Genomic DNA, 15,347 nt, shown 5'->3' with positions numbered 1-15,347 from the left:
AATTCCCACAGTGTGCACTATGTGCTTCGAATATTGTGTGTACTTTTTGTTTTATACAGTTGTCAGCCAGGCATCTAACTATGAAAAAATTACACTCCAAAAGACCCCGGGCTTCTGACAAAACAACCCGGGCTGAAGCCCAGTAAGCCACCCCCACGCTCCGCCCCTGTTATAAACACACACTCACACAGAGTAACTCCACCAGGGTGCTAATTTCGGGTCACTGTTGCCGGTCCAGGCCCGGATAAAGGATCAGGGTTGGAATTGTGACATTTAAAAAAACAATAATTGCTAAAAGAAATGTAATTTTTAGTTCTAAATAAATTCTAAATGCATTTACAACGTTTTCTAATCACTTTATGTCTCTTCAACGATGTTATTTCTCTCTCCAACAACGTGGGTTACAATTACATTAGCATGACCAATTATGCAAATTAGGCAATTACGTCATTTAGCGACTTCTAGCGACTTTTAGGGCAGCCAGTAGCGATTTTCCTTACTGAGGAGTTGGCAACACTGGGCAGAGCCCCCCTTCATGTAAACGCAACATTGCTCCGTCAGCACGAGCCGTTCAGAGGCTCTGCTGTGGTCACGTGACTGCACTGCTTCCAACGCGCGCAAACACATTCGGGGGGACCAAACGGGCGCGTTCGGAGCCCTGTCCACAACAACTGCACTGCGCATGCGCGTCTCCCACAGGGGTTTGGCGCGCTTCCTGCGTGCCTCCGCAGAGTGAGCGTGCTGGCGCAAAGCTCGTCACCGTCACAACAACAACAACAGGAGGACAAAGTGTCGCGACCTCCCCCCCCTCCCCGCCGGAACCGACCCCCTCCCCCGACGGACGCCCCCGGTCTCGTGTCACGGTAAGACTCGCTCGCGGACCCGCGCGCCCCTGGTCCCGCCGCGGTCGCCGTTTCCGCGGGGATGCTGCGCGCTCTCGAGCCGTTCATGGCCGCTCGAGCTCCGTGTGGCCGAGGCCGCGGCGCCGTGGCTGCTCGCGTGCCTGCGTGTCCGTCCCGGGGACGGCGGAGCGGTGGCCCGCGAGCCGGTGAGCGCGCGGGTTAGCGAGAAACTCCATCTTCTCTCCGTCCTGCCCGCCATTTCACGCGCACTGACCGGGGCCCGCTCACGCACCGGTACCAAGTACAGATGGCGGAAGTACCGGTGATCCGACTAACGGCAACGCGACTTTCCCCGATCCTCACCAAGCGCCGTTCAGACCGGAATTGGCTGGCTTTATCCCGGGTTGGACCGGTACCGGGACAGGCTATCCCGGGCCGGGCTGTACCGGAACGCTCCGATCAACGATCGATATTAACGGCTACATGCTAACAGCTAGCCTGCTCTCGTCTCCTCAGCTCGACTCGCAGCGTGCACGCGTTCCATGCGCGTGTCCGCTGTATAGAAGCTGCATGTACTGCGCGCGCGTGTACCCGAGTCTGGTATTACAGCAGCACGTGACAGCTGGATCAACGACAGCATTGATGATTATCAGCGAATTGATCTGCTGATTGAACATTGATCACGTGTTGTTTGTTAAGCCAATTGGCTGCAGTTCTGCTCAGAGTTCCTGGATTACAGCAGTTGGAAATAAAGCTGTTGAAAAGTGTTTCACCTTTGACCTCAGCCTTACCACTTCCTATGTCCTAGCCTTGTTTCCTTTCCTTAGAGCAAGTGTGGAATCGTCCCAAGAAAAACCTCCGTCCTCAGACTGTTCGTCAGTAGGTCAGAATCAGATATCAGAATACTTTATTAATCCCTGGAGAAATTATTTTGATTACAGTGCTCCAGTACAAACAGTAACAAAGACAGACATTACAAGAAGTAACTAATAGACACAATATACTATATACTAGAGCAGGGCGATATGGCCAAAAATATTTATCACGATATATATTTGAAAATTTGCGATAACGATATAACTGACGATATAATTGATGCGAGACAAAATACAACTCCACAACATTACTAGCGCAAAAAGACAACCTCCCATTTATTTTCACTTAAACAAGAAGCTGGTTTTTATGTAAATTAAAGCTTTATAAAAATGTAACAGTGCAAATGTAAATTCCTTGCTTAAAGTATAACCAAAAGGCATTTCCAGTAGAAATGGGCTGACATATCCTGAGCATAACCATGTATAATATCCACTGAAGTTAAAAAGAGGTGCTTTGCAACATTAAACTGCAGTGTGCAGTACGTATTTTTTGGACCATAAGGTGCACGGGATTATAAGGCACATTAAGCGAAACAAAGCAGTCAGATAAATCAAACTTTATTAAACTCATTCTTCTTGCTTCCTCCACTTCTGTACCATTGATTCATTAATGTTGAATTCTCTGGCAGCTGCTCTATACCCATGTTGTTGCAGTATATTAATGACTAACCCTGTATTGTGGATGGATTATCTCAGTTGTTCTCCTGACTGAAGTTTGGTCCGTTTACAGCATCCTGCCATGCGATTGCATTTGTCTCTAACTATCAGGAACCTTAACGTTAACTTTTATAAGTGGAAAAGTGTTAGTGTTCGTCCTCCAGCTTCACTGTTTATGTTATGCTAACATAGCTGTGTCGCTAGCGATCACGTAGCACATCATTATATACCAGCTAGCCCAACTTCAGTAACTCTACAAACGTCACTGCTGTTTAGTTTCCTGTCTTCATTTATGTTGGACGTGATAGCAGAGCTGTACGTTTGAATTTTTTCAGAAATCTCTCAGTCAGAACATGCTATATCATGCTTAGGTAACTAGCGAAACTAGCGAGCAAACTTCCGCTAGCTTCCTGCTAACTTCTAACTCCGTTAAATGTAATAAATTTTGTTTTCATGGATGCCTGGAAGTTAAACTTCATAGTTACACCTGGTAAAGCAGCAACACTGGTCATTTTATTAAAGATGAAAGAATTGAGACAGTTTTTAACTATCAGTGATGCTGCAGTGTTCGTTTGAACTGAAGCATACAGAGTTTAGGACACAGATTACTCCCAGATTTAAGAGCATCTTAGTCTGACAAATACGACAATAACGACGGCCGCTTGCATGTTCTGCAAAAAATTGTGCTTTGTCGTGTATCTGACGGACAAACACCAAACCAGTTCCACATCACTGAAGTTGCACCATTTTTACAAACCAATTCTGGTTCATCTATTTCACTCAGCAATCGGCCATGTGCGTATGAAAACAAAGGCACTGCATGCGCGTTTTACTCATATTCTATCGCGATATTTCATTTTCCTATCTTTGCCTAACATTATACCGGTACAATATATGAACGGTACAATATGGCCCAGCCCTACTATATACTACACTATATATATATATATATATATATATATATATATATATATATATATACACACACACACACACACACACACACATATATATATATATATATATATATATATATATATATATATATATATATATATATATATACACACACACACACACACACACACACACACACACACACACACATATATATATATATATATATATATATATATATATATATATATATATATATATATGTATATATATATATATATACACACATATATATGTATATACACACATATATATGTGTGTGTGTGTGTGTGTGTGTGTAGAAGTCACTTATTGATAAATGTCTGAATAAGAAAGAAGAGCATGTGCAAAAAGGGTGTAGCTGTTGCAGTATACAGTGTGTTAAGAGGATGACTAAAGCTGGGCAGACACTGCGATTTTTTTTTCAGTCGCGTTATTCAGCTTCTGCTCAAACTGTACGATTGACTCGCAGGGGTTAGAAGGTCGTAGGTCACAATGCAGGGTCTCACACTATACGGCCCGATGCTCTGATGCGCCCCGAGTGCTCACACTGTGCGTCCATAGCATGAAGGTTATAACAGAAATTCTGTCGCTCGCTCCCTCTGTCTTTCACTCACACAGACACACACCACCATCAACTTTGCTAAATTGCTAATGAAAAATCAGGCAGCTGTTATTGAGCAGCAATGTAAATCCAACTATTTTCATGGTTGTTGTGGTCGTGATAATTTTGTGAGGCCACATCGAAAAGGCTCGGATGAGCTTTCCAAAGTTCTACAAGTGCCTCCATCGCTTGTTTCCAGATCACACGCTGCACTGCTGCTCCGTCTTTTTCACCAACGTTTATGTGTTTGCGTGTGCGCAGTGTGAGCGGCTGCGGTGGCACTCACGACGGTCATGTGGATTTCAAACCGGGAGCTGGTCGTGAGGTGTTAATCGCTTGCCATCACCAGTGTGTGAATGGGTGGATGACTGGATATGTAAAGCGCTTTGGGGTCCTTAGGGACTAGTAAAGCGCTATATAAATACAGGCCATTTACCATTTACACGACACACGATGAACGCCAAAATCGGGCCGATCAACAAAACGTTCGCACGACTCAAAAATCGGCTCAAAATGGGCCAAAAATCGCACAGTGTAAACCCAGCATTGTACAGGGATGGTGTACATCAGCTGTTCACACAGGTGGAACGACTGCGTCCTGACCCTCAGAGCTCTCTCATATATCCAAAGCACACTGAGCCTCAGCTCATGTGTCTGAACTGCCGGAAATATTGAGCCACTAATTTGCTCTGCTAAAAACATAGCTGGCTGCTTTTTCTTTGTAAGGAAGTGACTGTTAGGAGATTAGAATAAGTTACCTTACATAGCACAAGATGAAATCTCACATTTTTATATTTTCCTGCTGTGGAACTCCTTTCCTCCACCCTGTTTGGGATTTGCAGTAACAGTCCTCCATCATCACTGATCCCAGCTGACATGAAGCATGAGTCCTGAAGACTGTTAAGTCCTCTAAGCACACGCTGGTCAGTTCATGTAGATCACAGTGTTGAGTAGGGCTGGGGAATATTATACCGTTCACGGTAATACTGGTACAATGCTAGGCAACGATAAGAAAATGAAATACTGCGATAGAATATGGGTAAAACGCGCAAGCGCAGTGCCGAAAAAGCGCGGCGGTAACGGAGAATGAGAATGGGGAAAGCAGATTGAGTGAAACGGATGAACCAGAATTAGTTTGTAAAAATGGTGCAACTTAACTGGTTTGGTGTTTGTCCATCAGATACACAACAAAGCACTTTTTTTTTGTAGAACATGCAAGTGGCCATCGTTATTGCCGTATTTGTTGGCCTAAGGTGCTCGTTAATCTGGGAGTAATCTGGGTCCTAAACGCCGTCCTTTAAGGTCCCGAAGTCAAACAAACATCACTGAGAGTTAAAAACTGTCTAAATTCTTCCATCTTTAATAAAATGACCAGTGTTGCTGCTTTACCAGGTATAACTATGATGTTTAACATCCAGGCATCCATGAAAACAGAATTCATTACATTTAACGGAGTTAGAAGTTAGCGGAAGTTAGCTCGCTAGTTTCGCTAGTTACCTAAGCATGATATAGCATGTTCTGACTGAGAGATTTCTGGAAAAAAAAATCAAACGTACAGCTCTGCTATCACTTCCAATATAAATGAAGACAATGACGTTTGTAGCGTTACTGAAGTTGGGCTAGCTGGTGTTTAATGCTGTGCTACGTGATCGCTAGCGACACAGCTATGTTAGCATAACATAAACAGTGAAGCTGGAGGACGAACACTAACACTTTTCCACTTATAAAAGTTAACGTTAAGGTTCCTGATAGTTAGAGACAAATGCAATCGCATGGCAGGATGCTGTAAACGGACCAAACTTCAGTCAGGAGAACAACTGAGATAATCCATCCACAATACGAGGTTAGTCATTAATATACTGCAACAACATGGGAATAGAGCTGCTGCCAGAGAATTCAACATTAATGAATCAATGGTACAGAAGTGGAGGAAGCAAGAAGAATGAGTTCAATAAAGTTTGATTTATCTGACTGCTTTGTTTCGCTTGATGTGCCTTATAATCCTGTGCACCTTATGGTCCGAAAAATACATATTTGACTTTTTTATTTGGCACACTGCAGTTTAATGTTGCAAAGCACCTCTTTTTAACTTCAGTGGATATTATACATGGTTATCGTCAGTTATATCGTTATCGCAAATTTTCAAATATATATCGTGATATATATTTTTGGCCATATCGCCCTGCCCTAGTGTTGTGCTCATACAGCGACGACTCAACGGGAAGTAGTTTTATTCTAGCTGTGTGATGTTCAGTTGTGAGTTTAACAGCTGCTGATAAAAACTGTAAATATGTCAGCAGGTTACCGATGAAATAGAAAATGCAGTTATGACGAACACATGATATTACGTCGATGTTTTCATGAAAGATTAGGACTGTGGACAGCTATCTAAAGGATGCTCCGGCGTCTCCTCTGCTTAAGGACGCACTGAAGCTCCTTTCCTTAGTATGTGGGACAGCTCTGATTATGGCCGCCACACAGATACTTTCGGGTCACGTCTCTCAGTGAAGAACTTTCACTAGCAAAATGGACTCAGTGGGTTCAGTGAGCTGACAGGAAGTGACATCATTAACAGTTAGTGGTGGTTGATGTGACAGAAAGTTCAAAGATGAATCATCATTACGCTGATGGTGCGATCTCAAACATCGACTGTTTTTAAGAATCCAAACACTCTGAAGGGAAATCTTTAAAACCGCACCGTGAGTCGGAGGAGGCCTGTGAACATGTGACGCATGGATCACATGACCTGACAATAAAAGCCTGCTCACACGTTTGCAGTGAAAGGCTTTTAATTTGAAATAATACAGGAAGTTTATGTATAAGGGTTGGAGCAGGTCAGGCCTGCTGATTGGAAGGTCGGCGGTCCGATCTCTGGCCGCTGCAGTCTGTGTACCCTTGTTTCTCCATTAGAGTGTGAATGAGTGTGATTGGGAGACAGAGGCGCGTTGTATATAGCGCTCAAAGAGAAGTGCTACATAAGAACCAGTCCATTTACCACAAACAGCATGATGCAGTAACAGGTGACCAGGTTGCTATGGTAACAGACACCATCCAGCTGTGTACTGCAACTCCATTTACGCTGTTGTAATGTCAGAGCTGATGTCATCTGTGTTCAGTATCATGTGACGTATCACGTGATCAGCTGTGACCTCATGCAAACAGCTACAGATGTTCTTCCTGGCTAGTGTCGTTAGCTAACCATCAACACCTGGTTGTTGCTGGAGCCGGGGCATCGCCTCGGTCATAGCTGAAGGGAGAAATGGTGTCCTGGACCTCTGACATAGAACGCTGATCATTCATGCCTGAGGCCTTAGGATGGGGAAGGTATAGATCAGAGACACGAGGAGAACCTCACATGATTGTAATGTAAAAACGGGTGTTGATGATGTCACACATTTTGATTGGTCAGGTGGTTTCAGTCCTGGGGGATAATACTAGCTGTAAGTATCATTACCCCCAGACCAGGGTGCTTTGAACCTGATCACGTGATCTGTACCTGTTCTCAGATGGCGGAAATGGTGAAGTACGTGGACGACGAACATAAGAGCATCTTCTTGAAGCTGCTGAACGAGCAGCGGCTGGAGGGCGAGCACTGCGACATTGCCGTGGTCGTCGAAGACGTCAAGTTCCGTGCTCACCGCTGCGTCCTCGCCGCCTGCTCCAACTACTTTAAAAAGCTCTTCAAAAAACACGAGGTACCTCAAAAATACATCTGTGTACTTAATGAGTACTTCGAACACAAAGTATTGTGCAGATTTTTTCAGTTTTATTAGTATAGTGCCAACAACAGTTGCCTCAGGCAATTTAGATAGTAAGGTAAAGAGTACAATAATACAACAAATACAGTTTACCTGGTGAAGACCGACTGTGCAAGGTGACACCAAGGTCCCCGCCAGCAACATCTTATTAACATTTAAATCTACAACACATTTAATTTCATCATTTCATTTTAGAGGATCATCATTTAGCCTGGAGAAATAGTTTGCTGCTTTATAAGAAAGCCCTCCGCGAAGCCAGAACATCTTACTATTCGTCACTGATTGAAGAAAATAAGAACAACCCCAGGTTTCTCTTCAGCACTGTAGCCAGGCTGACAAACAGTCAGAGCTCTGTTGAGCCAACCATCCCTTTAACGTTAACTAGTAATGACTTCATGAACTTCTTCACAAATAAAATTTATACATTAGAGAAAAAAAGACCAATAATCATCCCACAGATGTAATATTATCTACAGCTGCTCTTAGTACTAATGCTTAGTATTGATGTTAAGTTAGACTCTTTTTCTCCAGTTGATCTTTCTGAGTTAACTTCAATAATTACTTCCTCCAAACCATCAACGTGTCTTTTAGACCCCATTCCTACAAAACTGCTCAAAGAAGTCCTGCCATTAATTAATTCTTCGATCTTAAATATGATCAACCTATCTCTAATGATCGGCTATGTACCACAGGCCTTCAAGCTGGCTGTAGTTAAACCTTTACTCAAAAAGCATCTCTAGACCCAGCAGTCGTAGCTAATTATAGGCCAATCTCCAACCTTCCTTTCATATCAAACATCCTTGAAAGAGTAGTTGTCAAACAGCTAACAGATCATCTGCAGAGGCTTATTTGAAGAGTTTCAGTCAGGTTTCAGAGCTCATCACAGCACAGAAACAGCTTTAGTGAAGGTTACAAATGATCTTCTTATGGCCTCTGACAGTGGACTCATCTCTGTGCTTGTCCTGCTAGACCTCAGTGCAGCGTTCGATACTGTCGACCATAATATCCTATTAGAGCGATTAGAACATGCTGTAGGTATTACAGGTACTGTGCTGCAGTGGTTTGTATCATATCTATCTAATAGACTCCAGTTTGTTCATGTAAATGGAGAGTCCTCTTCACAGCTTAACAGCTGTGTGCTGTGTCCCAGTTCAGGGTATAATGGTTACGCACACACAAACACACAGTAACACAGTATATATATATATATCCATCCATCCATCCATCTTCATCCGCTTTATCTGAGGCCGGGTCGCGGGGGCAGCAGCCTAAGCAAAGAGGCCCAGACCTCCCTCTCCCCAGCCACCTCCTCCAGCTTATCCGGGGGAATACCAAGGCGTTCCCAGGCCAGCCGAGAGATATAATCTCTCCAGCGTGTCCTGGGTCTGCCCCGGGGCCTCCTCCCGGTGGGACATGCCTGGAACACCTCACCCAGGAGGTGCCCAGGGGGCATCCTTGTCAGATGCCCGAACCACCTCAGCTGGCTCCTTTCGATGTGGAGCAGCAGCTGCTCTACTCTGAGCCCCTCCCGGATGGCCGAACTTCTCACCCTATCTCTAAGGGAGAGGCCAGCCACCCTTCGGAGGAAGCTCATTTCTGCCGCTTGTATCCGCGATCTCGTTCTTTCGGTAACTACCCACAGCTCATTGCCATAGGTGAGGGTAGGGACGTAGATCGACCAGTAAATTAATAATAATAATAATACATTTTATTTAAATAGCGCCTTTGAGAGCTTCGCTTTTACACTCAGCTCCCTCTTCACCACGACGGACCGGTGCAGCGTCTGCATTACTGCAGCCCCAATCCGTCTGTCGATCTCCGGCTCCCTTCTCCCATCACTCGCGAACAAGACCCCGAGATACTTGAACTCCTCCACTTGGGGCAGGAACTCATCCCCGACCCGGAGTGGGCACTCCACCCTTGTCCGGCTGGGAACCATGGCCTCAGATTTGGAGGTGCTGATCCTCATTCCCGCTGCTTCACACTCGGCTGCGAACCGTTCCAGTGCGAGCTGGAGGCCCTCACCCGATGAAGCCAACAGAACCACATCATCCGCAAAAATCAGAGATGAGATTCTGAGGCCACCAAAGCGAAAGCCCTCCGCCACTTGGCTGCGCCTAGAAATCCTGTCCATAAAAATTATGAACAGAACCGGAGACAAAGGGCAGCCCTGGCAGAGCCCATCACCCACCGGGAACGAGTCCGACTTATTGCTGGCAATGTGAACCAAGCTCTTGCAACGGTTGTATAGGGATCGAATGGCCCGTAGCAATGGGCCAGACACCCCATACTCCCGCAACACCTCCCTCAGGACACCCCGAGGGACATGGTCAAATGCCTTCTCCAAGTCCACAAAACACATGTAGACTGGTTGGGCAAACTCCCATGCACCCTCAAGTATCCTCGAGCGGATAAAGAGCTGGTCCAGTGTTCCGCGACCAGGACGAAAACTGCATTGTTCCTCCTGTATCCGAGGTTCGACTAGCGGACGAACTCTCCTTTCCAGCACCCTGGCATAGACTTCCCCAGGGAGGCTGAGGAGTGTAATCCCCTGTAGTTGGAACACACCCTCCGGTCTCCCTTCTTAAAGATATATATATATCTCCTCCTATATATGATATGTGTATATATATGGTAAATGGCCTGTATTTATATAGCGCTTTACTAGTCCCTAAGGACCCCAAAGCGCTTTACATATCCAGTCATCCACCCATTCACACACACATTCACACACTGGTGATGGCAGCTACATTGTAGCCACAGCCACCCTGGGGCGCACTGACAGAGGCGAGGCTGCCGGACACTGGCGCCACCGGGCCCTCTGACCACCACCAGTAGGCAACAGGTGAAGTGTCTTGCCCAAGGACACAACGACCGAGACTGTCCAAGCCGGGGCTCGAACCGGCAACCTTCCGATTACAAGGCGAACTCCCAACTCTTGAGCCACGATCGCCCCCACATACAGGGAGTGCAGAATTATTAGGCAAATGAGTATTTTGTCCACATCATCCTCTTCATGCATGTTGTCTTACTCCAAGCTGTATAGGCTCGAAAGCCTACTACCAATTAAGCATATTAGGTGATGTGCAACTCTGTAATGAGAAGGGGTGTGGTCTAATGACATCAACACCCTATATCAGGTGTGCATAATTATTAGGCAACGTCCTTTCCTTTGGCAAAATGGGTCAAAAGAAGGACTTGACAGGCTCAGAAAAGTCAAAAATAGTGAGATATCTTGCAGAGGGATGCAGCAGTCTCAAAATTGCAAAGCTTCTGAAGCGTGATCATCGAACAATCAAGCGTTTCATTCAAAACAGTCAACAGGGTTGCAAGAAGCGTGTGGAAAAACCAAGGCGCAAAATAACTGCCCATGAACTGAGAAAAGTCAAGCGTGCAGCTGCCAAGATGCCACTTGCCACCAGTTTGGCCATATTTCAGAGCTGCAACATCACTGGAGTGCCCAAGAGCACAAGGTGTGCAATACTCAGAGACATGGCCAAGGTAAGAAAGGCTGAAAGACGACCACCACTGAACAAGACACACAAGCTGAAACGTCAAGACTGGGCCAAGAAATATCTCAAGACTGGTTTTTCTAAGGTTTTATGGACTGATGAAATGAGAGTGAGTCTTGATGGGCCCGTGGCTGGATTGGTAAAGGGCAGAGAGCTCCAGTCCGACTCAGACGCCAGCAAGGTGGAGGTGGAGTACTGGTTTGGGCTGGTATCATCAAAGATGAGCTTGTGGGGCCTTTTCGGGTTGAGGATGGAGTCAAGCTCAACTCCCAGTCCTACTGCCAGTTTCTGGAAGACACCTTCTTCAAGCAGTGGTACAGGAAGAAGTCTGCATCCTTCAAGAAAAACATGATTTTCATGCAGGACAATGCTCCATCACACGCGCCCAAGTACTCCACAGCGTGGCTGCAAGAAAGGGTATAAAAGAAGAAAAACTAATGACATGGCCTCCTTGTTCACCTGATCTGAACCCCATTGAGAACCTGTGGTCCATCATCAAATGTGAGATTTACAAGGAGGGAAAACAGTACACCTCTCTGAACAGTGTCTGGGAGGCTGTGGTTGCTGCTGCATGCAATGTTGATGGTGAACAGATCAAAACACTGACAGAATCCATGGATGGCAGGCTTTTGAGTGTCCTTGCAAAGAAAGGTGGATATATTGGTCGCTGATTTGTTTTTGTTTTGTTTTGAATGTCAGAAATGTATATTTGTGAATGTGGAGATGTTACATTGGTGTCACTGGTAAAAATAAATAATTGAAATGGGTATATATTTGTTTTTTGTTAAGTTGCCTTATAATTATGCACAGTAATAGTCACCTGCACACACAGATATCCCCCTAAAATAGCTAAAACTAAAAACAAACTAAAAACTACTTCCAAAAACATTCAGCTTTGATATTAATGAGTTTTTTGGGTTCATTGAGAACATGGTTGTTGTTCAATAATAAAATTATTGCTCAAAAATACAACTTGCCTAATAATTCTGCACTCCCTGTATACACATACATCATACATGTATGTGTATATGTATGGTGACTGCAGTTCACTTCATGGCCTCCAGGGGTTCCCGAGTGTGTTCTGGTGAGATGTCTCACCTGTACGTGTGTGTCTTCTCAGGTGGACAACTCATCAGTGATTGAGATTGACTTCATCCGCTCTGACATCTTTGAGGAAGTCCTGAACTACATGTACACGGCAAAGATCTCTGTGAAGAAGAAGGACGTCAACCTGATGATGTCATCAGGCCAGATCCTCGGCATCCGCTTCCTTGACAAACTCTGCTCTCAGGTAACACACACGGGCGACACACAGACAGGTAATCCACATACAAGTGAAGCGTGTACACAGGTAATGCACATGCAGGTAGCATAAAATGCATGTAACACACAAGCTGGTGACACACACAGGTAACAGGTGTTGGTGGGTGTGTCCTCAGAAGCGAGATGTGTCGTCGGAGGACAAGGAGAAGTTTCCCTATGACATCGTAAAGATGGCGCTGCCGCCTGAGGCTCAGCTGGCCGCCGACTCGGAGGTACGGATTAACCCATTGTTTACCAGTTAACTGTCAGAGCCTGTACTTTGTAATCTGATTACTGTTGTGTGTAGGTGCTTGACGATGACACGTCCGCCACAGATGACCTTGTGGAGCCCTCGGCCAATCCGGAGCTGGAGAAGTCTCCCAGTACAGCGCTGCATGTGCAAGAGGCGATCCTAAAGGAACTGACCAATGAGGATGTGCACAAGGTACGCATACTTACACCTGAGTATTCCTGTATCCACGACGACTGTCACTGACACATCGTCCATCCAGGTAACCTGCTACAACCAGGATGTGGTGACGGAGATGGAGGCGGAGCCTAAAGAGCTTGGAGCGGAGCATCACGCCACACAGACGCTGACCTTCGCGGACAGCATAGGGGAAGTGAAGGACGAGCAGCCGCCAGGCTGGTCAACGGCGACTGCCGACATGAAGTTCGAATACCTGCTGTACGGACACCGCGAGCAGCTCGCCTGCCAGGTGTGTGGGAAGACTTTCTTGGATGAGAGCAGACTCAGGTAAGTACACACCTCAATGATGAAAATGGATCTTGAAGCCACAGGCGAAGGACACATCTGTCTGTCTCTGCTCAGGAAGCACGAGAAGCTTCACTCGGCCGAGCGTCCGTTCGCCTGTGACATTTGCACCAAAGCTTTCACTACCCACGCTCACCTGAAAGGTAACCACACCCACGTACGTTTACTTGCTTCTTACTTCTATGCTCCCTGAGGTCACCCTAACCCTCACCTGTCTGTTCAGAACACCTGAAGATCCATGCAGGTTTCAAACCCTACAGGTGTGACGTGTGTGGGAAATCGTTCATTCGCGCTCCGGACCTGAAGAAACACGAACGAGTTCACAGCAACGAGCGGCCCTTCGCCTGCCAGATGTGCGAAAAGGTGAACTCACCTGTCCTCTCACCTGTGCGCCCATCTTTCCTGTCACCATTGTAACCAGTCTGGCTCTCACCTGTGTGCCTGCAGGCTTTTAAACACAAGTCTCACCTGAAGGATCACGAGAGGAGACACAGAGGAGAGAAACCGTTCGTCTGTCCGTCCTGCACCAAGGCCTTTGCCAAGGTACTGCACTCAGTGTACTGAGTACTACATATGGTATATATAGACAGTACTACACACAGTATATAGACTAGAGATGGCACGATACCACTTTTAATGTCCGACACCGATATCATAAATTTGGATATCGGCCGATACCGATATGAATCCAATATAGTGTTTTTTAATCAATAAAACTCTTTTTTTAATATCTTGCTGCTTTTTGTATAAGTTCATACTCAAGTTTAAATAAACAACACTAAAGCTATTCTGTTATACCTGTATGTAAAAAATACACTGCACCCAAAATATTTCATAGTTCAGCAACACTGATCAATCTAATAAACTTAAACCTGCTCCATCCTCCTATTCTGGTATTTTAAAGAGTAAGCAACCAAACTAATAGGGCTCTAAAACATATATCGGTTGTTAAGCGTAACGCTGGAATGCTTTACAAACACTCAGAGATGAACTTACACACTTGTTTTACTTCTCTCTGGGATCACTTCCTCGGAGATGAAATGCTGGTTTGGTAGCGAGGCTACAAATACACACAGCCGCTCTATCAGGTGACCACACTGCTGCGACGTTATGAGCCGAGTTACGCCGTGTCGCAAGTTTTGTGAGGTGCTTTTTTGATATTTAATGGATCGGATTACATTTTTTATTTCTCTCCGATATCCGATCCAGTAATTCACGTCAGTATTGGACCGATACCGATACGTAATATCAGATCGGTCCATCTCTAGTACATATTATACCATATATACAGTACTGCAATCAGTATATACACAGTACTGTGTGGTCTTCCTAGTTAAAAATAACACAGCATCCTCTTTTGCATTGTGAGCTTCCTCGCCAAACATTATTATGCAACACCACAGACCAGTCTTCTTTTAGGTGCCCCACTGTTGCCATTCATCAGCTTTCTTAAATGCAGTGCCCCCTGCTGGTCAGCCTTATCATTACATCAACATCTGCATGTCAACACAAGTACTATAACAGAGTATATACAGTACTGCACTAAGTATGTGTAATATTATGCTGTAGTATTACACAGTGTCCGTAGTGCCGGTACGTTTGTGTTGTGGTGCGTTCACTGTCCTTCTGTCATTTCAGGCGTCAGATCTGAAGCGTCATGAGAACAACATGCACAGTGAGAGGAAGCAGCTGAATCCTTTGCAGAGTGACACTGAGACACTGCAGGCTGCTGCCATGGCTGCTGAGGAGCAACATCTGGACTCCATCAGCTGCTCCTAACATCTGGACAGCCCATTAACCTTTTGTTTTCTCACAAACTTTGAACTGACTTTGGCTGTGTTTGCTAGGAGCCTTTTTTCCTGCATCGAGTTGATGCACGTGAACCCAAGTGTAAGATAAACCGAGCGGTCATGTGATTCACATGTTGTCATGTGACCTCCCTCTGGCTACATGTGTGATTTGTAACCTGGCGTGTTTGTCTTTTCAGTTTGAAGCATAAATTTATAAACTGTGTAAATTATAAACACTTCTGCTCAGTTTCATGAGCAATGACAGAGAGAACAGTTTCAATAAAGATTCAACCTTA

At 45.3% G+C, this 15,347-nt stretch overlaps 1 protein-coding gene across 3 annotated transcripts; it reads left to right on the top strand.

Moving 5' to 3' along the window:
- Window positions 1-638: 638 nt before the first annotated feature.
- zbtb14 (zinc finger and BTB domain containing 14) lies at window positions 639-15,347 on the top strand. 3 transcript variants are annotated; one of them, XM_086305433.1, is made up of 10 exons: window positions 639-863; window positions 7,421-7,609; window positions 12,305-12,475; window positions 12,624-12,719; window positions 12,794-12,931; window positions 12,999-13,243; window positions 13,319-13,404; window positions 13,485-13,624; window positions 13,709-13,804; window positions 14,900-15,347. In XM_086305433.1, the coding sequence occupies exons 2-10, from the start codon at window positions 7,421-7,423 to the stop codon at window positions 15,038-15,040; spliced, it is 1,302 nt and encodes a 433-aa protein (XP_086161559.1). In that variant the 5' UTR covers window positions 639-863; the 3' UTR covers window positions 15,041-15,347. The 3 variants fall into 3 exon arrangements, with proteins under 3 accessions (XP_086161559.1, XP_086161561.1, XP_086161560.1); XM_086305435.1 differs by lacking the exon at window positions 639-863 and adding an exon at window positions 949-1,048; XM_086305434.1 differs by lacking the exon at window positions 639-863 and adding an exon at window positions 955-1,725.

This window comes from Aulonocara sp. 'chitande type north' Nkhata Bay, linkage group LG9 (genome assembly GCF_057382095.1).
Source record: "Aulonocara sp. 'chitande type north' Nkhata Bay isolate Kocher_YH1m ecotype deep benthic linkage group LG9, A_spYH_male_GT1.1, whole genome shotgun sequence".
Lineage (NCBI taxonomy): Eukaryota > Metazoa > Chordata > Actinopteri > Cichliformes > Cichlidae > Aulonocara > Aulonocara sp. 'chitande type north' Nkhata Bay.
This window is presented reverse-complemented; position numbering and strand designations above follow the sequence as displayed.

Coding starts and splice junctions, on each gene's coding strand:
- zbtb14 (XM_086305433.1), top strand. CDS start 7,421: ATGGCGGAAATGGTGAAGTACGTGGACGACGAACATAAGAGCATCTTC. Junction 12,932..12,998: donor CCAATGAGGATGTGCACAAG/GTACGCATACTT, acceptor TCGTCCATCCAG/GTAACCTGCTACAACCAGGA. Junction 13,405..13,484: donor TACCCACGCTCACCTGAAAG/GTAACCACACCC, acceptor CTGTCTGTTCAG/AACACCTGAAGATCCATGCA.